Source organism: Phycodurus eques, chromosome 15 (assembly GCF_024500275.1).
Source record: "Phycodurus eques isolate BA_2022a chromosome 15, UOR_Pequ_1.1, whole genome shotgun sequence".
In the NCBI taxonomy this organism is placed as follows: domain Eukaryota; kingdom Metazoa; phylum Chordata; class Actinopteri; order Syngnathiformes; family Syngnathidae; genus Phycodurus; species Phycodurus eques.
Window position 1 is genome coordinate 11,631,956 of NC_084539.1, and position 22,646 is coordinate 11,654,601.

The window sequence follows — 22,646 nt, forward strand, 5'->3', positions numbered from 1 at the left end:
TTTATCAATACTGTATATTTAAAAGAAACAAACCTGCTGGGTCGTAAAGCAAAAAGTCATGCTTTTTCAGGATTTTGGGGTGGCCACTGGGCAGGGGCCTGTATCTCACGAGAATACAACCACCCCTGCACTGATCAGCACCAGAATCACATTTCCACATTCAGAACCAAAACAAGAGCTTTATGTACTAAGTTGACCTTGGCTTCACATCTTACCGATTGATGTGTGATTGGTAAGAAAAAAATAAACTGAGGGATGGGAATGAACTTCTTCTCTTCTCCTGCATTGCCATTCACTGTAGAAAGTAAGTACTGTTGTACTATGCAGGTAAACCACACGAGCCGTAAAAATGGATGGCGGGCCAGAATTTGGTTATAAACGTATTAATGTATATGTATTGTATTAATAAAACACAAGGTAGCGCTAAATCCCAGCCTGCATCTGAGAGGAAGGGTCCTAAACAAAAGTACTACATTGAAAGTCAGGCTTAAAAAATGTAAAAATTCCTCTTGATACCTCTAGAATCCCTTTACAAAACACATTTGAGCTGATTAAATAGCAGTTATACACAGTTTAATTGATAAATATAACTCAGTGTGTCCTCTGCGTTTTGAATCTTACGCGTTCCCGTCTTCCACTATCTTCGGCTATTTTCGCTAAAAGCATTCACACTTATGTTATTCTACGACAAAATGTTATTATTGTTCTACTTTATTCTCCACACTTTTTCGGCGCACTACTCCTCCCGCATTTTTCATCCGATTTACACCGTTCCAACTTCAACGTGTCCCAAAAATGTATGCCTCGCGGGCCACATTTCCTACAATTCCACATTTTACACCCATTCCCAATGAGACATTCAACAAAATGCTTTCATATCATTCCCTTTCACGTTTAAAACATTCATCTCATTCAGAACACATTGCCATATTACTCACATTCCACATTTTTCACCCACATTTCACATTTTACTATGTTATAACACCAACATTCTCCCCCATTCCACTCTATTCTGCCTTGTTACCCACTGCTTCCACATTTCTTCACCATTCAAACCATTCCACTCACTACATGTTTTCCACTTCCCCACAGTCCCACATTACCCACATTCTGCACTGTGCAACACTAAAATACCCACATTTAACCCACAATAAACAAGTTCTACATTATTTAGCTACAGTTTCCTTATTTCTCAACCGATTCGCACCGTTTTAACTTCGACATGTTCAGCTCATTCAAACCAACCAGTGAACAACTCCCATTCCCCAAATTTCACAAAATTTCAAAACAAAACCCCGAAATTGGATATTTTTACACATTTTTCTTTAGTTTCCTTATTTCTCAACTGATTCGTATCCTTTCAACTTCTACATGTTCAGCTCATTCAAGCCAACCTGTGAACAACTCCAATTCCCAAAATTTCAAATAATCTCCAAATACAAACCCAAAATGTAACATTTTTTCCCACCAAAAATGTAACTTTTTTAACCAAACATTTCCTTCTTTTTGACCCAAATTTCCCATATTATGACACATCCTACATTATTCCCTCATCCTTCAACATTTCTCGACCGTTTGAAACCATTCTAACTTCTCACTGTTCAACTCGTTCCGCTTCATTCAATATCATTCCACATTATTCAACATCATTCTACATCATTCCACATGATTTCAATCAGCATTTCAGCATTCACGCGCAATTTCTCCAGAAATTGCACAGTCTAGTTCACAATGATTTATTGTGTGGCAGCTGGTTGTGCTAATGTTTCGGGCAGTGGCAAGAGCTTCTTTAGCTTTCCAAGTGATGAAGCCATACGCGACCGGTATATCCAGGAAAGTCAATCGGGGGAAGCTACCAGCTGGATTATTTGTGGCTGCCAAGCAAGTACAGATAACTTTCGAACCAGTGTGTTTTCAGAAACATTTAGGGGAAATAATTCGAACTAAGTTGAAACTAGCTGCGGTGCCAAAATTTTCCCTTCCACAATAGTGTCTTCAGCCGTCATGGTAAAGGGAGAAGCGATGCAGGAAGGAGGTGAGGACTTCTTTGCATGTACCTACAACTGCATTATTGGTGGTGATTATGCACTGAACAGTACCAATTGATTAAAATCATTTGCAGGTACAGTTTACACCAGATCGCCATTGTTTTTGCAACAGAATTAAATACACAATAATTATGATGCATTTATTTATATATCACCTTTAAAAACATGTTTACAAAGTGCACAAGCAGAAATACCAAAACGAACAAAGATACCAACTGTCATATGAGAATATCATAAAAAGGGGCATGTTCTGTCCATGACGGTAAATGGACTGCACTTATATAGCGCTTTATCTATACCATCACATTTACCCACTCACACACACACATCCATACACCAATCAGCAACTGCTGCCATGCAAGGAACTGCCAGGCCCACTGGGAGGGTTAGGGTTAGGGTTCAGTGTCTTACCCAAGGACACTTCGACATGCAGACAGTCAGAGCCAGGATTTGAACCGGTGACCCTTTCGTTACTGGACAACCCGCTCTACCAACTGGGCCACAGCCACAACTGATCTTCTTGGGAGGTGACCTTGAGGTCTACAGAGGTCTGGAGATGGGCCGGACAATCCTGTGCAAAGATATGCCTGGTACGGGTGTTCCTACAAGCTGAGCGAGAATGTGCTGTGAAGATGTATGTCATTACCGTTCGTAACCGTTCGCTGGCCAGGCACAAATTCCTTTGAGCTTTTTGGAATCAACGGAAGTCCTGCACCTTACCAGATGAGGACTTGTGCCGGCACCAGTTAAATGGCAAGGAGGAAAGCAGTTTAGGGAGTTAACACTCAAGTGTGTTTGGATTCGCCCCCACTCATTGAGTCCAATGACATCATGAGCGACAAGACATGAATCCCCTCTCCAGAGGTTGCCGACGCTGAATCCTCTCAGCTGCCTGAGCTCCCTTTGCTCTGCTTATGTTTGCTAGTCTTATGCTGACTTGTGGGCGGGATGGACATTTATGGTGCAGCAGGCAGCCAATCATATTGAAGCGGGTCGCTTTTAAGTCAAATGTTATTCATAACAATGATTGACACAGTTTTACAGCACTCTCTCTCTCACTCTCTCTCTCTCTCTCTCTCTCTCTCTCTCTTTCACACTCTCACTTCCCCCTCTCGCTCTCTCTCACGCAGGAGGAGGAGATTGCAGTGGGAAAAAAAGGCAACTTGCAACCATTAAAGCATGCACTCGTGCAAATGCAGCAAGATGAAATTTTTGATCGCACAAGCTGAAAAAAGGTAGCATATGCGACCAATTTGATCGCAGTCTCGAACCCTAATATATATATATATGGTAAATCTTGCAACTAATCAGATGCGTTGCATTGCATTACATTGTGACTTTATGTCAGACTGGGCAACAATATGGCGCACTCTCCTGTTACTTTCCAGATTTTATTTTATGCGGGTTTGCACTATGTGTGTGCCCACGAGTAGAGAGACAGAAGGCGTGAGGTGACAATCGTGTTATTAGGAAGGAATCCAACTTGTGTTTTTGGCAGGAATTAATGTGTTATTAGGAATCCAACTTGTGTTTTGGGCAGGACACGCCCTGCTGCAACATGATTTGCTCCTGCATCGTGGGAATGGTCATTTTGTTACATCTGCGTAGATGTAACAAAATGACCATTCCAAATATGTATCACATTTGTCCAAAATAAAAAAAAAAAGTTTGTTATGGTTATGTTTAGGGCAAGGGTTGGGCTAAAGGCGGTTTAGGATGGGTTAAGGGTTAGGGTTACTGGGATTCATATTAATGCCGCCAATCTTAAGTATAATACTGTAATTTTTTTTTCTGTCTGGGTGCTGTCAGGTGTGTTCTACCGGGATACAACAGCCAATCTTATTGCAGGGGCGCGTGTCCTGGAGCCAGTATTATTGGAGTGGGGCGCGCACATGATTGTCGCCTCACGCCTTCTGTCTCTGATTGGCTGTTTTTCCTGGAGCGAAGGGTTTCTTGCAAATCAAATTAGAGGCACAAGATTGGGCCAGAGAGGGTTTATTTTCCCCCCCCACATATCATTTTACTCATTTACTACAGCCAGGTCATAATGACATTTTTAAAAAATATGACGAAAACTTTTTTTTTTTTTAATTGTAAACTCTTATGTTGGAATAATTTTTTGGATCACGAAAACCTTGCATTTGAATAGGGGTGTGTCGACTTTTTATATCCGCTGCAACTGTGTCGCGCATGCGCGTTTGCGAGAGGCTGTAAGACGCGCAAGCGCAATGCCGGTGACAGTGGGTCGCTCCAGGCTTGTGTTTACAGCTCGCTCGGATGCTGGTCCCAGTAGTGCTTCCGACGAAACTGGCGAACTACAATGTTACGCCAAATGCCATTTGAGAACATATAACCTTCAGGGATGTAAAGGTAAACCGACGTTAATGCGCATGTGTGTTGACTGCTTCTCCAGTTTGCGGCAAACAAAGCATTTTGTCGCTGTGAACTGAGGTTAAGAGGCTAGCTTGTCAGTACACTGTACTGTAGTGGCCTGTATCCAGGATTTTCCTCCTGCCTCTCTACATACGCGACAATGTATCTCCAACAGCCTCGCGTGGGAGTCCAAATAAACACGGAGTAGCTTAGCAAACTGTTTCCCTCGAAGTCAACGAGGTTTAGCCGCTCTTTGAATGGACGGCCGCTCAGACGTGGCGGCTAACCTTACTCAGGTTGACGCTAACTAGTCTTAAGTTTAGAGTTTGACAATTCATCAGGAGAAATGCATCAAGATAGACTATCAATGTAAACGGAGTTTCAGTTTGGAATGAATTTTCCAGGCCGTGGGGGTATTTGCGTGCATCACTCGGGGTAGCAGGTTTGCTCGTGTACGGATTAAGTGGGGGCCAGAAAGCCAATTAATGTGTAGGCGTTAGCAGTAATGTGTGCTAACAAGGCGTGACGTCTACAAAAACATTGCATGAATCCACATGGCCTTCCTCTGTGTTTTGCTGGCACTGATAAATGATAGTGGGCTGGATGAATCCATGTTTTTCCTCCACCAGGTGTGTTTAGGCATGCATTTCCAGAGCTGATGTGCCCTTGAGCAAGTTGTTTGGCTTTCGTGAGACGGGGGGTGAAGTTGGAGGAGGTGACGATTTGAGGTGTGGTGTTTATTTAAGTTTTAGGAAGCTGTGATAATTCTAGGTAGTGCAGCTGTTCAGGTAGTTGACTTGTATGCAACCAGTCTGGGATCCTTTCCCACTCGATACCCCATTCACAAATGCAGATGGCTGGATGAATATAGGGGAGCAGCATGATGGTTAGTGGTAAGCACGTCTGCCTCACCGCTCCGAGGTTTGGGATTCGAGTCTCGGTTCCTGTTTAGAGTTTGCATGTCAAATGTGGATCAGCACTAGAGGGGAATTTTAAAAATGTTTCTACCGCTTCCAACCAATCAAGATTGCCATAATAAATGATACATTTCAGGGTCCGAAATACTCAACATTGTTTTTTGTGTACCAATGATTGCTATAGAAAATGAGTTTTATATCGCAATTGATGAGATTTGTGTAGTAATTTTTCAATGTGTTTTTTTGGGCAGCAATTTGAATAAAAGTAGTAATTTTTCAATGTGTTTTTTTTGGGCAGCAATTTGAATAAAAGTTACACTAAATACTAAATACTGTTCGCCCCCTTTTGGCAATAACTTTGTACCTTTGGATTATTTTGTCACTTTGTGACATTTAAAATGTCAGAAAAGGAATAAAACCAATCTTTTTCACCCAATCTCGATCAGCTGAAATTCATGTGATCAACCCTGTTTTTCAATCACGTGATCGGATCGGGACATCCGTATTCTATTCAGTACAATCAGAAGATGTGTTTGAATGAATTGTTTGTGAATGACACAGCACTTATCCGAATGTCCATGTAAAGGTTGGTGCATCATTATTTTTTTTTTTATTATTAGGCTTTCCATTTTGCATGAGAGCCATTTCTAGTCATGTGAGATGTTTGTTGGTTATACATGTAGCCTGGTGATCTCCATTGCCTCCCAAACAGATCGACGTGTGTTTTAGGGTGTGTGCTTCCTTCATTTGTACAATGAATTGTTTGGCCATTCTCTTTGGGTGCCCTTTCTCTCTGTACAGCATGTGTGCTGCTACTACTGTCTCACTTATTTTTGGTCACTATTATCCTTTTCTGTATGTATTTCACAGTTGAAAGTGGAAAGGGGGCTGTGTTTCAAGCCTGATTGCTCTCAGTCTGCTTCTTCCTCTCTGTTGTGAGGCACTCGCAGGGCTCAGATGGCAGCCACGAACAGCCTGTTCAGCTGCACAGTGGTGGTCACATAACAAAAAGGTGGATGTTTCCTCGCATGCACATGAGCCCCACTTTCACCAAGCTGTATAGCCTTTTTCACTTGTGACATAACTGATCTGTAGCAACTATATCCTTTTGGCACCTTTTATTTGTAATTAAAGAAAAGCAGATTTCCTTTTTTTCCCCATGTTCTAAAATACCGAGTTGCATTACTATGATGGTTCTGAAGTGAAACATTTAATGCCTACATCAGATTACAGCATTTTAGCCCCAATATTGGTCCAATTAGCTATCGCGGGCGATTTCCCAGGTCAGGCCTGATATATTTTGTAGGGAGCGACAAAACTTCTTGTAGTTTGACATAAACCACGACTAACGATTTGGCCCTACGATAGCACTGCGACTCCAAAATGAAAATTCTAGCATGTTTGATTATTTTATTTTTTTAATTTAATAAAAATTTTTTTGGGTGGGAGGTATCTTCCGTGTAGTGTGACATATCAATGACAACTCTCCGACAGCGTACCTTGACATCGATGAATAGGATTGTACATGACCTATTTTACTGCCTCCACTGCTCTTCTCACAAATAATGTTAAATTTGCACTATTTATGTTAAGGTTTTAGGGCAAGCGATGCCGTTTGAATCGTCACCGTAATTTTGTTGCGTCAACTTGGAGAACCCCATGGAATTTTATGAGTTTATTGTTTGATATTTTTAACTGAAACTTGTCACCCATTCGGAGAAGGGCTTCTCTGAGTAGCAGACGAAATTAAGGGATAGAGGCAGGGCAGGACAATATGCCCCCCCCCCCCCCCAAAAAAAAGATTATTTATTTTTATATTGTCCGATATCGAGTCTTACCATACATCGAGTATTTTTTTAAAGAATTGTTTTTACTAGAGAGTAGTAGTCTAACCTGAATCACTATTTTGACTTTTTGTCTGAAAAAAAAGAAACAAGACTTTGAATATAGACAACAATTATGTCTCAGCCTTGGTTGTGAGCTGACTGAATATGTGAACTTGTACGGGGAAAATCAGACCTGCTTCTGGCGCTTACATCACAGCTCAAGTAGGTTTAAGATCTGTTAAAAACTATCAGAAAAGATGCCTAAAATAATTACTGTCTATTTTGGGGGGTAATTCTTTCTGCAGACAATGTTTTTAAGTCCAGAACTATGGCATAAGTACCAATGTTCACAGCATTAATTATAGGGATACTTTAAATGTTAATTCTAACACAAGTGTAAAGGGAAGTTAACCGATAAAAGATGTCAAAACAATGAAACAGACTATCTGAAATTTGATGACAAGAGACAAACTGTGTTGAGTACAAAGTCTTTAAATGTGAAACTGTCACAGTTGTTTTTTTTTCTTTTATTTTTTTTGGTAAACTGTGGGCCTGTGAAGCCCTTTGAGACTATTTTGTGATTAATGGCTACACAAATACAATTTACCTGACTTGAATCTGCTTATTTCACATAACTACAGGTGTATATTCTTCTGTTCTCAAGTTCTTCCCTTCACAATAGTGTAGTGCACTGTTGCAAACAGAACTGAACTCAAACCGTTTAGTTTTTTTACACATGACTTCTTCAAATTCTGATTATATTTGTTTTAGATAGATTCAACATTCTGAATATGGTCACTCTCATTCATTTGCTCCCAAACCTGCAACAACACAACATAAACGTAGCTTCAGTTATCTCCCAGCTTGGCTCGCACTTGAAGAGTCTAGATACTACACTTATGTTTGTCTCTCCATTAAAACGGTTGAAGTATCCAGACAAGTGCCAGAATGTAGATCTCTCTTTGACACATTGCTGTGATAGTAACTCGGCCATAAGAAAGGTGTAATAGCCACCTTTTGACTGAGCTCTTGTTTAATTTAGACGTAGTTACGTTTACCACCTCAGAAGCAGGGTTATCGACATCACGTTGTGTGTGTGATTTACTTCTGGCTTTAGATACTAACAACTTGAACTAGCTCCAGGGTGTAAATTGTGAGGTTTGTGTATGTATAGTAGTGCGTACTGTCGTTAAAGGACAGTGCAGCTTGGCAGGAGTGGCTAAGGTTGATGCTGATGCTAATGCTAGCCAGCCCGCAGTGACAAGGCGTTCTTTGTAGCCATGTCAGAGTTGCCAGTTAATGTTGTGTAGGTTCTCTGTGTGCTTAATGTTCTTCCTCTTGTCTTTGCAATTCAACTGAGATAGTACCCATTTGTAAACCTAGCAGGTTCAGTTCCCAGTTTTGGGGTACCATCTGAAAAGCTTTAACTGGTCGGATTATACTGTATGCCTGTCACTCTAAAATTGTCTCTCCATGCAAAATGTGTCTTACTTTTGCAATCTGTGCTTTTAAAGCCAACTTGTATTGTTATGAATAACAAGAGCAATCAGTGCTATATTCCTCCCTCTTTTGCTGCTAGTGTCATACTATAGGTCAGTGAAAGAATGCATAACATCTGATCATATTGTGGGTGTTCTGATCGAAACATTTACATCAGTGATTCTCAACCAGTGTGCCGGGGCACATTAGTGTGCCATGAGGACTCATCAGGTGTGCCATGGGAAATTATAAAATTTTACGTAATTTATTTACAAGAAATAATGTATCTTTGTTCATCTATGAACAGGTATTTTGACCGACAGAACAAATAAATTATCTTCTATCAGATGACAGGAAGTACATACAGTAATTAACGTATCCACTTTTTGTGACATTTTTGTTTGCTGGTGTGCTGTGAGATTTTTCAATTGTAAAATATGTGCCTTGGCTCCATAAAGGTTGGAAATCACTGATTTACATTTAAATGGTAGTAACCTGTGCTTTGTGATTGACTGGCGACGAGGTCTTGGTAATCTGCAAAGATTGAAGAGAGGCAACTGTACTCTTCTTGTTTGTTGAATTTTTTTTTTTTTTTCTTGTTTTCTGAAAAAGAAAAAAAATGACTGAGGCTAACAACTTGTTTCTTAATTCTTGATACCCAGACTAATTGAACCAGTAGTAGCAATGAACAATATCACTTACGGAAAGTGTGGAAAAATAAGTGTAAAATCAAAATGTTAACATGTTGTCACTTTCTAACCACTGTTCTGCATCGCAGCATCTGATAAAATCACCACACACACGTCATTTAAAGCCAGTGGTTGCTGGAGATTTTAGCTGTCTTCACATAGAAAATATATCCATCCATCCATCAATTTTCTGTCCCGCCTATCCTCACTAGGGTTGCGGGCGTGCTGGAGCCTATCCCAGCTATCTTTGGGGGAGAGGCGGGGTACACCCTGAACTGGTCGCCAGCCAATCGCAGGGCACATAGAAACAAACAACCAGTCGCACTCACATTCACATCTATGGGCAGTTTAGAGTCTTCAATCAACCTACCACGCATGCTTTTGGGATGTGGGAGGAAAACGGAGTACCCGGAGAAAACTCACGCAGGCATGGGGAGAACATGGAAACTCCACACAGGCGGGACTGGGATTTGAACCCCGGTCCTCAGAACTGTGAGGCAGATGTGCTAACCAGTCTGCCACCATAGAAAATATATCCATCCATCCATTTTCTGAGCCGCTTCTCCTCACTAGGGTCGTATATATTTAGAAAAATATTATAGCAGCAAAAAATAAACACAATATTAAACATTTGATAATTGCACACGCATACGTTTCCTTGCTTGCATCACCACGATGTTGCATTGCATCAAACTGTTTTGCCCTATCATCTGTTTAGCTCAGGCTCAATTGTATGGAGTTTTCGGAGCCGCACTAAAATTACTACACTATTAGAATAAAGTTGTAAACTTACGAGGAAAAAAAAGCATCCATTCCTAGACGGCCTATTTACTCAAAGACACTACTCATTGATTCATCACCTCATGAATATCTCCCGTTTCTTTTTTTTACTATAGCACATTTTTTTTTCCTTTTTCCAGGTGATTTTGCACATCATCTCCCACTGCTTCTTCCTCTTCCTCCTCTTCGCCTCTTCCATTCATGAGCAAAGTGGCTGAGTGTAAGAGCGACAACCATGGATGACAAGGGCTCAGTGGGGAAGATTAGCGTGTCGTCGGACTCTGTGTCCACTCTCAACAGTGAGGACTTTGTCCTCGTGTCCCGGCTGGGGGACGAGACGCCGTCGTCCACTAATAATGGTAGTGATGATGAAAAGACAGGATTGAAGGTAAGGATGGTGAGGCTCAGGTATGGATGCACCAGGAAACATTGAATGGCAGGCTTTTATTTTTGTTTCACTTAAAGGGGACATATTATGGAAAACGGACTTTTTAATTGAATGCTCAGGGGAGTTGTTGCGGTGGATTGGTGTTTTTTTTTTTTTTTTTTTTGCGCAGGATCCCGAGATGGATCCCTACACTAATTGACAAATTGATGAAGTACAGTGTATTAAGTGCTACCTCTACAAATAAAAAATGTTTTTGTCTCCACACTCTGGACTCTGCTTTCACAAGCCCTAGCTCCAACCCCACTTTCATGGTGACGAAAGCAGGACCCGCCATTGGCCTAGCATGATTATGTATGGGGCATAGCCACTCAGCCACTCACTTGCATTAGACAGAGCACAAAATCAGTCTAATTTAAGCAGAACAAAAAATGTGTGCAAAGTTTACTACAATTTATTACATATCCAGTATTCAACAAAGACTTATTGTTATGAAGATGTGAAAAATGCATAATATGTCTCCTTTAAGTTACATGTAGAGGTCTACTTAAGAACTTTCCAGAGCATCCTCATACTCCGTCTTTTTCCATCTTGATAGTATGCTAAAATTACACATCAGTAGTGGCAAATATTTTTTTCATTTATCACTCCTTCTTTTTCACATTAGCTATTGACACACTAACCATCCAGCTAACCATTTGGCATTTCACTTTTTCCACACACCAACACTTATTTTCTTACCCTTATTTATGTTACATGTGTATTGGGAGTCATTCACCTGAGTGTTGATTAATCACGTCTTGAAGCAATTGAGACAAGATGGAATGCATTACTTGGTTAACTACCGGTAATTTATTTTCAACTAAATTGCTGTCTAAAGAAATCCAACAATAATGCATCGGCTATGAAAAGCTGAATTACACCTAGGAAAATCTCCACTATGGTATAACCCATCCTCGCAGCCTTATTCCGGTCAATGGCATTGAAACAAGAGTTCAAAACGTTCAGAGAGATACTAGCAAAAATAAATTAAATTCACTTTTCCCAAAAGATGATCAAAGAAATATAGTCAGATGTCTACCTAATTGTCAATATCTGTGGCTGTTGGAAATCCGTACAAGCTGATTGATCATGACTTAATTTGCTAAGGAGCTTATGCTGACATTGTTCTTTATTTGTTAGTTGTTGGTGTTGACGTAAGCATATTTGGATGCTAAATATCCAGTTACAATTGCCAGCCCCAACAGTTTTTTCTGACCAGATTGTGAATGATAAATCACTCTTAACACACACATGGTAACACATCAAATAGTACCTAGTCAGGATAATGGTACCCTTTGCTGACTTTGATTGGAAGGGGGATGCTCAAATGTGGTGACTATCAGTGAGTGTGTACTCCCCTTCAAGAAATATATTTTGTAAAATTGCATGAATTATTTGAGGGATAGTTTGCTGTATTTCTTAGTATATAGTGCTTAAATATAAATAAGTGAAGACATATCTGTGATAGCGTTCAATTTTTGGTCCGGGTCGTAATAAGATTGTTCGGCCTTGGAGATTTGTTCCCTACTGAGGGGCGTCTTTACCATATGAACTGTCGTTCTCCTGTTTCCATTAAAGGCCTTGAGACTGCATGGACAAGTGATTGACACAGTCACCAAAAAAAAAAAAAAAACTGAGAAAGGAGAATGTGTAGAGAAGTAATAATAAAGTAAAGATTACTCTTCGTCATGTGAATCTCCGTATTAATTACATTAGCATGAGGTACAGTGGTCAACTATGCTGTATGCCTCATAGCACATTGCGGCCTTCTGCTGTTCAGTCACTTCAGTGTGCAAGTTCTTTTTCTGTGACAAGGGTGTGTCGTGTCATAAAGAGAGCGAGGACTTTGTGAGGAACTGCAGCAGGCAGGCACCATCTTGTGTGTGTCCCATAGGGGTTCGGGTTACCCACACTTCTCCTGTCGCTCCTTTTCCTCACATTTTTGACTATCATTACATTGACTGTGTAGATTTAATTGACCCAATCACATTTCCTCCTGGTCACTATTTCCTGCCTGTGACCACTTCTAAACCTCGGCAAAAGTGTTTATGACAAGATACCAGAAGATGGCGCCACCAGAACATGAAAATTGTGTAGACTCAGACAAGCCGACGAGAGTCAATGCAAGAGCTGTATGAAGGACAACAGTCCTTGTTTTTTTATTTTTTATTATTGATACCATCGGAGAGGTATTAATTTAACCATGTTTTTATTCAAGTGGTGGTGGGTTTCAGTGTTGTATAACAGTACTATAGCATACTTAACTGTCAATATTTTGGTTACCTTATTTAGCTACGTGGGAGTGACAAAATATTAGAAACACCACTTGGGCATAGTTCTAGTTCACTATAACAACATTGAAATATTTTTCTGTCTTATGCCATTCTCATAAAGAGGGAATTGCTAACTAATAAACTAATAAAACAAATACAGCACAGCACAAATATTGAAAATTAAGTGAGAGAAATTCAGCACGGTTCCAATTTCTTAGACTACCTTAAAATGGCAAGAAGAGAAATAAAAGGACAGACTTGACATTGTACAGTTTGTTGTATTTGTAATTTATTTTATTTTATTTATTTTTAAACTTTGCTTTGTTTCTGTAGCCAAGCCGGCATTGCTAATGAGAATCTTTCTCAATTACCCTACCTGATAAATAAAGGTTAAATATAATAAATACAGCAATAAAAAAAATTATGCCAAAAAACACATTTACATGAATCTCGTACATGTGCTTAGGAAGAAAGCATTTTGTCGAGAAGCTGGATGAAATTGAATATACAGGAATTAATGTATTTTTAGTCAGTATGACATCAGTAGAAAACTCCACTCTCCAAAGTCATGAGGAAGTAGCCTGCTAACTAACAAAGAGATGGACAAACCAACATAAATGCAACATCCATGATTTTTGTTCTCCTGCTTTGATGGTTCAGCCTTGGTGGAGGTCTATGTTCAACTGACTGACCTTGTTACACTGTATGTCGTCATTATAAAATTGCTCATGCAACAAATATAATGGTGTGAAAGACATTTGCACAGTACTGAATAGTTCCTGTTTTTGTCGTATGAGTCATGATGGAACGTTTCACCACACTCCTGAATCAGATATGGTCCAATCCTGTTGTCTTGCATAAGTAGCCTGCTAAAGCGGGGTACACACATACCAAATTTTAACATCTTAACTGATTTTTAAGACATGATAGACCCCCCACATGAAGAAAAAAAATTGTTCTTACAGTGTATGGTATACTTGAGCTGACCACCCCATCGCACCACACAAAATGTGTCCACTGACCATCGCAAGTCTCAATTACGAAGAAGAAAGAGTAGTAATAGTAGATTAAATGGAAGAAGCTAGGCTAACTGTTAGCTTATCTGGCAACTAGGTCACAGTTGCAAAATCAGGATAATCTTTCAGAAACATACGATAATCGATTCTTTGCCGACTTTGATCGGATGGGAGGGAAAATGCTCAAATTGGACCGATGGTCAGTATGTGTGTACTCCTTAACATTTGGATGGGCAAACGAACAACAACAAGAAATATGGTGCCCATTTAGATTTACTTAATGATCTGTGTGTTAAGTCCATTCATTGATGTCTATAAAGACTTGACTATTTTATTTTAGTTGTCAACTTCATTAAATAGCGTTGCAAATTATGGTCTGGGGATTACGTTAACAAGCTGGATTTTGGTTGTTTGCACTCTTAAGTTACTTGCAAGGTAGTCAAGAAGACGGACCTCGGCTATTATTTGAAGGGGTATAATAGAATTCAGAGGCAATGTTCACATTTAATTTAAGTCAAAGGTTATTGTGGTGGTAGCGCGTTAAGGTGGTGGTTTGACTGCACATCGTTTGCGACAACTGGGTGGAAATCACCTCATTCACTTGTTCATCTCGACATCACAATTTGGTTTTCACCAGCACAATCTCTCCACTGCCCATGTCAGAGAGGAGTCAGTCTGTCTAAACTTGTTGTCTGTTATGCAGGTAATTTCTGAGGAAGGGGTCAGCTTTAAGGTCAGTCTCTTTGCTCACTCTCTTTGCTTTTCTCCTTCCTCTTCCTGTATCAATTTGCCGCTTGTGTCTCTCTCTTGCTGTAATGTGATCCCATGGTGTCTGTCTGTGATTTGTGCTTGTATATTTGCTGGCTGTTGAGTGACGCACCTAGTCGGTCGCTGCCTTGCTTTAGCCAGACAGCGTTAGACATTCCCAAATGTAGTGTTGCCTGAACATTAGCACAGGCTTTTTAGCACTACCTGTGTCAATACAATGTCCAAAACTTACGATAGACCAGTGATCCCCAACCACCAGGTACTGGTCTGTGGACCATTTGCTACCTGGCAATTTCAATATTATTTTGACTAATGACCTTTACATTGGACTGGAATTGTGTACCTTGTATTTCTTTATTTCAATTCCTTGATTTGTGTATGCTGTGCAAGAAGATTTGAAGAATGTGGATTGCAATGTTTGAATAACTATTGCTATAACATCAACCTACTTTGTGATTCCCACCTATATTGTGTGGCACATTTTCATAGTAGGGATGGGCATAATGATAGATTAATTAAGCCTTAAAAAATCTATCTGTGTATATTCGTGTAGCTGTATTGAAGCTACTGAGGAAATATTGAGTACAGTACAGCGTGTCCTTGGTTTACGACTGTGTTCAGTTTCCTATGATGGTGACTTCATCTGAATTTGCACGTAAGACGCTATGCGTATTCTGTCACAAACCTACACTAACGCAGTAGTGAAGTCCAATACATGTATGAAACCCCCTTCTAGGCTATAAATATAAAATCATTTTCAAATGAAAAACAGTAAGTATGGCAGTAACTGAGCGTGCCTTCTTTTGCCAACAATGTATTCTTACACCTTTTGCGCAAACTATTTCATTGCTCGTCGTTTGTAACTTTGTAACATTGTGCGTTTCAATCGTTGTAAACTGAGGAGCCCTGTACTTGGCTATGAGTTACCCCCAGAGGCTCTGTTCATGACGGAAAGTATTCAGACCCCCTTAAAGTTTTCACTGTTTGTTATATTGCAACCATTTGCTGAAATCATTTAAGTTCATTTTTTTCCTCATTAATGGATAAACAGCACTCCATATTAACAGAAAATGGAATTGTTGAAATGTTTGCAGATTTATTAAAAAAGAAAAACTGAAATATCACACAGCCATAAGTATTCAGACCCTTTGCTGTGACACTCATATATTTAACTCTGGTGCTGTCCATTTCTTCTAGCCATCCTTGAGATGGTTCTACTCCTTCATTGGAGTCCAGCTGTGTTTGATCATACTGATTGGACTTGATTAGGAAAGCCACACACCTGTCTATATAGGACCCTACAGCTCACAGTGCATGTCAGATCAAATGAGAATCAGATCTGGCCGAGGTTACAAAAACATTTCTGCTGCACTTAAGGTTCCTAAGATCACAGTGGCCTCCGTAATCCTTAACTGGTGCGCACCTTTTCCAACCACGACTAATTTGCTAGTGCAACAGTGCCCTTTTCAGTTTGATTCTTTTCAGCCTTCAGACTATAATTTTGGTCCTTTTTCTTTTTTCACATGCAGTTAGCGGTTTGTATAACTTGCATAATGCACTTACTGACTTATTAATCACTAAAATGGAATAAAGAGGATGCTTGCTGTAAGTAGTCAAAAAGGTTTCTTGTTCACATGGCGATCACTTGATGGATATGAGTCCAAGAATATAGTGAGCAGCCGGGCCAGGGCAAGGTTACATAAGGAGGACATTGTAATGCACTTATGTTGAATTCCTTATCAGTACCATGGTGGGATCACCAAATATTAAAATATTGTTTTGCAGGCATGGCTTCAGTGATATTTATCAGTTCTTGTGTGTTCAGTAACACCTGGTTGTCCCTAAATGTATCACTTTATTTTGCGTGTCCACTGTGTGTGTGTGTGTGTGTGTGTGTGTGTGTGTGTTAGATTGTGGGAAATGGCAGTGAACAGCAACTCCAAAAGGAGCTAGAGGACGTCCTCATGGAGCCGTCATTGGCCGACGCCAGGCCGGGGGCCCTGGTGGGTGCCGGGGATCTCGGCCTCCCGCCCACCACAGCATCACTCGTAGCACCAGGCACTGATCCCCTCAGTGCACCGCCACACAAGGTGGCAATGGTGCTTCCTGTTCAGACGGCTCAGGAGAGCGAGCTGAATGAGCGGTCATATCGAGGTGAGTGGTCAAGCCAGGTATTATAATTATAATCCATCCATCCATTGTCCGTACCACTTATCCTCACTAGGGTTGCGGGCGTGCTGAAGCCTAACCCAGCTATCTTTGGGCGAGAAGCAGGGTACACCCTGAACTGGTCGCCAGCCAATCGCAGGGCACAGATAAACAAACAACCGTTCAGACTCACATTCACACCTACGGGCAATTTAGAGTCTTTTTGTGTTCAACTAACACCTTCATATTGTGATTAAGTGGAAAAAATACAATTGTGCTGAAGCATCTGCCAAGAAAAATAATTTACTGTATAACACAATGTGTATTCTTGTTTGGTGCAGATTTTAAAGATGCCATATTTTACCAAACCAACTTTTTCTAGCCATTGGGATGTTATATTGGCTCTATGGTGCCTCAGTAAATGTAAAATATGAATGAAAATCCTCCATGCATTCCTGATTTCCAGACGTTTTTCTGCCAAGAGGCCTGAAATCAGGTCATTTGAATTTCTCAAGCTTATCTACGTTGCTAGCGAAGATCTCCGCCTACCTATCCCCGAGCCAGCGCTGTCAACATAACAAACACGTGTGGTCTCATAAGTGGGTCTTCTGCACGGAGTCAGAGGGCCCTTTTCTGGACACCTGTATAACAAAACCAAGGTGTTTTTTTTTTTTTTTTTAATATATATAAATGAAGTTGACACCGATACTAAGTCCATGTTAGAGAGTCAGTCTGTGGAGGTCTAAATTGCCAAAATATGGGACCTTTAAGTACGGTAGTTTGACATAATAAATGCTGCAACCTGCAAGCTTTAAAAACTGTTTCAAACATGTTTTATGTCACAAATAAAAAAATATGATTGCAAAAAAAACAAATCTTGATTTAATACTGAGCCCTAATCGCCTGCTTCTTGTAGCTGTACTTATTTTATGAGAGATATTCAATTTGATTGGAGGAACCTTGAGAAGCTCCTAAAAAGTTTTTAATTTGACTTCCTTAAATATGTAGATGGGTAAAGATTGTGCATTTCTAAGTAGTCTACCCTACAGGCAAAGTTACATCCAGTTTTTTTGATGAATGGAACTCCCTCTCTCCTTCCTTTGTTTGATTTCCTCTGTCAAGCTAGTCTTAGTCTTGTACAGTGCAGTGACCAACATTCTAGCTACAATTTAAAAAAGAAAATATATATATTTTTGTCGGGAGCCTTGGTATTTTTCCAAGGATGTTCTGATTGAATTTTGGTAAGAATTCATACGTTGATGACATACTAAAAATATGTAAAAATGAAACTGGAATAGCACTCGGTAGACCTCAACTGTCTGCAATGGTTAAACTGTTAACAAAAGTAGGAGGTAAAGTTTGATCCATGTCCAGCATTCCATCTTCATTCCAAGAGCAGTCAACGTCAATACCAGGGCTGCTTACTCATTGATATTGTAAATGTTAAGTCTTGGTGGAGGTCTTAGTTTTACATTATGTTCTTACCATTCATGGTGTTCTGTTACTGAGCCTGTTTCCTTCTCCTGTATCATCACCTTATTTTTTTCTATGTACAAGCAAGTCAGTTTATGCCCCCGGAGATTAATCTGCAGGTCTGAAATTACCTGATCAAAGTAGAACTCATGGAAAATCTCATGGTTTCTACTTCACAGGAGATGAATCGTCGTCAGACGGCAGCCCTGGTAGTCCCATCCCAGATGACGACAGCGTAGTCTTCAGCCAGCTGACCTATCTTGGGTGCGCCTCGGTCAACGCCCCCCGCAGTGAGGTGGAGGCCCTCCGTATGATGAGCATCCTCAGGGGGCAGTGCCAGCTCCCCTTGGATGTCACGCTCTCTGTACCTGGCGTTTCGGAAGGCACTGTCAGGTAATTGGAGCAATTGTAGCCTTGTTTTTTTTTTTTTTTTTTTTTTTTTTTTTTAAACCAAGTGGTCCAGTTCAGTTATACCCACTATGATTTTTTTAACAGTAAACCCTGATCTGGTTTCTGTTGCTACGGTGATTGCTGCATCAGCAATATAAACATTATGCCTGTGTGACATGGTGTAACCCCCAATATATACACAAGCAATATATTGATGAACAATTGATTAATCACATCTTTAAGCAATTGTCTTGCATTGGGGGACAAGAAGCTGACCGGTGAGCTAAAAGCCTGGGCTGCTCTTTAAGGATTGGAGAGTGAGGAGAGTAAGCCTAGCTTACTCCCGTTATACAAATACCAGTTTCCAAGGAGCCACACGGCTACTTATGCACCGGTCGTGCATTTTAAGTACTAGTAACTGTTACTGCAAATTTTGTTGTCAATTGAATGAAGACGCATTGCTAGAGAACTCGATTGTGTCAGCGCAAAGCTGACTGGAAAAAGTGAAAGTGACAGCCAAACAACAATGATGAAAACAATGCGGCACCAACGGACCTCTTATTTGATCTGAGGCAATGGTGTCCACAGGAACACTTTTCAAATTCTTATGGGGTGAGTTTTATTAAAGTTATGTAAAACAAAACAAAAAATATTTTAATCCTTAAGCAGTACCTCTCCGATGAAAAGAGTATCAAGTGGATGTAATAAAACCTGATAACAGGCATGTCAAACTCGCAGCCCAGTGGCCACATCCGGCCTGCCACATTAGGTTATGTGGCTGGCGAAAACAAATAATTTGCGTCAACTTCCATGGTTCTTGCTAAAATCTGTACCAAATTTTTTTTTCGGAAAATATAATAAATAATAACGTTAAGATATTGCAAGCATTTATTTTTTTTGTTACCAAACTCCTTTTTACAATAACTTGAACAATAGTTGAACACATTATTATTCTTGACCTGAAAAATAGTTATCCATCATTTTGTTGTGTATATATAATATCATGATCAGGCGATGAAACATTGATATGGTTTCATGCTCATAACGGCCCTCTGAGGGAAACTGTACAAACAATGTGGCCCGTGACAAAAATTAGTTTGTCACCCCTGAACTCAGCATTTGTACCATAGCTTTCCAGTTGGTACATGGTGTGGATGAATTATTTTGGTACCTTTTTTGAAAAAATATCCTTCACCAATTATACTGAACTGACACAAAACTCCACAGCTTTATTGAAATTTATTTAGACGTTTTGCATTGGTGCCCATGGTGAGCATTCTTCACGTTCATGCTCACAGGCTTTTGGACCCCAACAACAGTACAGAGATCGCCAACTACCCCATCTATAAGATTCTGTTCTGCGTGCGCGGCCATGACGGCATGCCGGAGAGCGACTGCTTTGCGTTCACCGAGAGCCACTACAACGCAGAGATCTTCAGGATACATGTGTTCCGTTGCCAAATCCAAGAGGCCGTAAGTCATTTGGCATTTATTTTTCCAATTTGGTTAATTTACTGCTGTATTTTCTCAACTAGTGGGCATCCGTCTATTAATCTCTGTGTCCCAATCAGCCAGGCATATGCCTCCCTTTTCCCCTGGGAAGGCAATGCTTTTAAAGGGCGGCTGCTGCTCAGTTGGTAGAGCAGGTCGTCCAGTGACCGAAGGGTCATCTGTCCGAATCCCGGCTATGACTGTCGGCGATCGAAGTGTTATTGGGCAAGACACTGAAATCTAAATTGCTCTCAGTGCCATGCATGGAAGCATTGGTGTATGAATGTGTGCGTGAATGGGTAAACGTGTGAATGTGTGAGTGTCTGTAAAGCGCTATGATGGTATGTATACCTGTAGTTAAAGCGCTATACAAGTTCACTCCATTTACCGTAAACCCAAAATACAATTATCTTCTACATCTATCTTCTTTCTCCAAAAATATCTGGAACAGAATATACTAATATAACAAAAATATTAAAAAATATGTTGTGGACGAGGTAACACTTTAGTAAATGATTTGTAAGAATATGAATAGACTGAGACGACACACGGCATGCTTTTTTTTTTTTTAATCAGAAAAGAAAAATGTAGAAAAGTGATTTGCTGGAGCCACAGCCAATGTTTAATTCTGTTGGTGTGACATATTTTCTGTATTACTGTGTTAAACAGGGAAAAAATGTATTTATTTTGGGCACATGCACCACTCAAGTTCTTCTGATTTGCAGAGCAGCTGCTTGGGCACATGAGGAGACTGATCATGACAGACGTGACTGATGAATTGGCCTGCGCGGCCCCTCTGCGTAGCTTGACTCGCGCACGGCAAAAATTGTTGCTGCGCGTAGAATGCCGCTGAGATCGTTTCTTGTGATTGGTCTGTTTTAGTCACATGCTGTGATAATGTTATCAGCGTTCCTCATAGCACCTACGCGGCTGCCTTCTCAATCGATTTTGCAGCACAATTAAACGTATTATCTGGTCATCTAGGTCCATTTGGTCTAGCAGACTCTGTTCCACGGTCGCCATTGTTGTGGCTTTGTTCCTTGTTACGGAAAGGAAAGGAAAAACGGCTACCGGAAATGGCCACAAAATGCAGAGGAATCTCCACCCTGTGGCGTCCTCGCCAATACCAGCCATAGCGACACCCCCAACTTGGAGGAGAACTACAGCGCGCGTGGGTTGCGCTTCGAGTATAAAGGCAAACTGCGTGCGGGATAGCCGCAGTGATGTCCGCGCGGTCGCCATCCGCGCGAGTATAAAGAAGCCTTTAGTATGCAACGCTTCTGCACGTCCCCCACCTCCGGGGACTTGTCCTCTGCTTTGCAGATGAAAATAAAAACAAAAAAACTGCTATCAATGATGGCATCTGCTTCTGCTCCAGAGCTAATTTTGGGGGAAAGCGTCATCCGACTTATGGAAAACTGTTTTTTTTTTTGGGGGGGGTTTGGTCATTGTACTGTCATATTATTATTATTTTTTTGCTCCATGCACAATTAAATACAAATACGCACATCGTGCCACACGTTAACACATTCACTTTGGATTCAGCCACTAGAGGATCGGCATTGCCATCTTGCGGTGAAAAGCGGAACTACACATGTAGATTTCCATTAGAGTATTTTTATTTCTCTACCGGAAAACAATGTTTGGTGCAATAATATACGGATGCAAAACTGAATATTAGTTAGTTTTCAAATAAGCATCTTAGATTTTTAATTCCTTAGACCATGACATCATACAGCTCTTTATTTTTGAATAGTATACAGAGTCACAATTCGAATTTCATTTGCTAGTCATTCATGGACGTCCTTACGAAATTGCGAGTGGGAATATACACCCTGAGTCAGGGCACTAGTTTGTACAAATAAATGGTTTCCTAAGATAGCCTCCCTCATCTGTAGCTGAGTAAATAAACATCCTTGGCCACTATTTCTGAAAACACGGCATGTAACATCCAACACATGATGTAACATCCAGCATGTATTTAATATAAAGATTGAGCAAGAATACCAAATGTTTTCCTCACATTGCAGTCTATGCATACAAACACCTTCAATATCGCTAGCACTGTTCTGCCAACCTTTTTTTGGATCGTTGATTCCCCCTGTAGCATGTCTCACAGGGCTCATGTCAGTGTTAGGCGCTTCCCCAGTTCAAAGCTGTTATGTCATACACTCCGGGCTCTTTTGCAGTACTCTTATAACCCACACACAAAATACCAAGAAAAGTCCCCAGAACAAGAGGCGTTGGGGAGAGGATGTGTCACTGCTTATTTCGTTCTGCAGAAGTTTGGGGTGGGGGGTGCAAGGGTTAAACTTCAGAGCCCCCAGTCCAAGTTAAAACTGATTTTTTTGTTGCCTGAACCTTACAATGTCAGCTTGGTATTTTGGCATGTATGAGGTAAAATGAGGATTCTGAGGCCTTCCTGAGTGGAGTTTGCCTCTTCTCCCCTGTCCACAAGCACAGGAGGTTCTCTTTTTTCTCCTCTTTTCATTCACAAAACATGCATGTTAGCTTAATCAGAATCATCTTTATTTGCCAAGTATGTCCA

At 40.5% G+C, this 22,646-nt stretch overlaps 1 protein-coding gene across 2 annotated transcripts in view; it reads left to right on the forward strand.

Moving 5' to 3' along the window:
- Positions 1-4,268: 4,268 nt before the first annotated feature.
- The window catches only part of LOC133413394 (rab GTPase-activating protein 1), a 96,572-nt gene continuing 78,194 nt past the window's right edge, over positions 4,269-22,646 (forward strand). The window contains exons 1-6 of one of the 2 annotated variants that reach the window (XM_061697712.1): positions 4,269-4,418; positions 10,253-10,500; positions 14,532-14,561; positions 16,507-16,750; positions 18,397-18,610; positions 19,906-20,080. In XM_061697712.1, coding sequence (XP_061553696.1) covers positions 10,348-10,500; positions 14,532-14,561; positions 16,507-16,750; positions 18,397-18,610; positions 19,906-20,080 — 816 coding nt within the window. In that variant the 5' untranslated portion in view covers positions 4,269-4,418; positions 10,253-10,347. The remainder of the gene's footprint in view (positions 4,419-10,252; positions 10,501-14,531; positions 14,562-16,506; positions 16,751-18,396; positions 18,611-19,905; positions 20,081-22,646) is intronic. The other variant, XM_061697713.1, reaches the window with a different exon arrangement.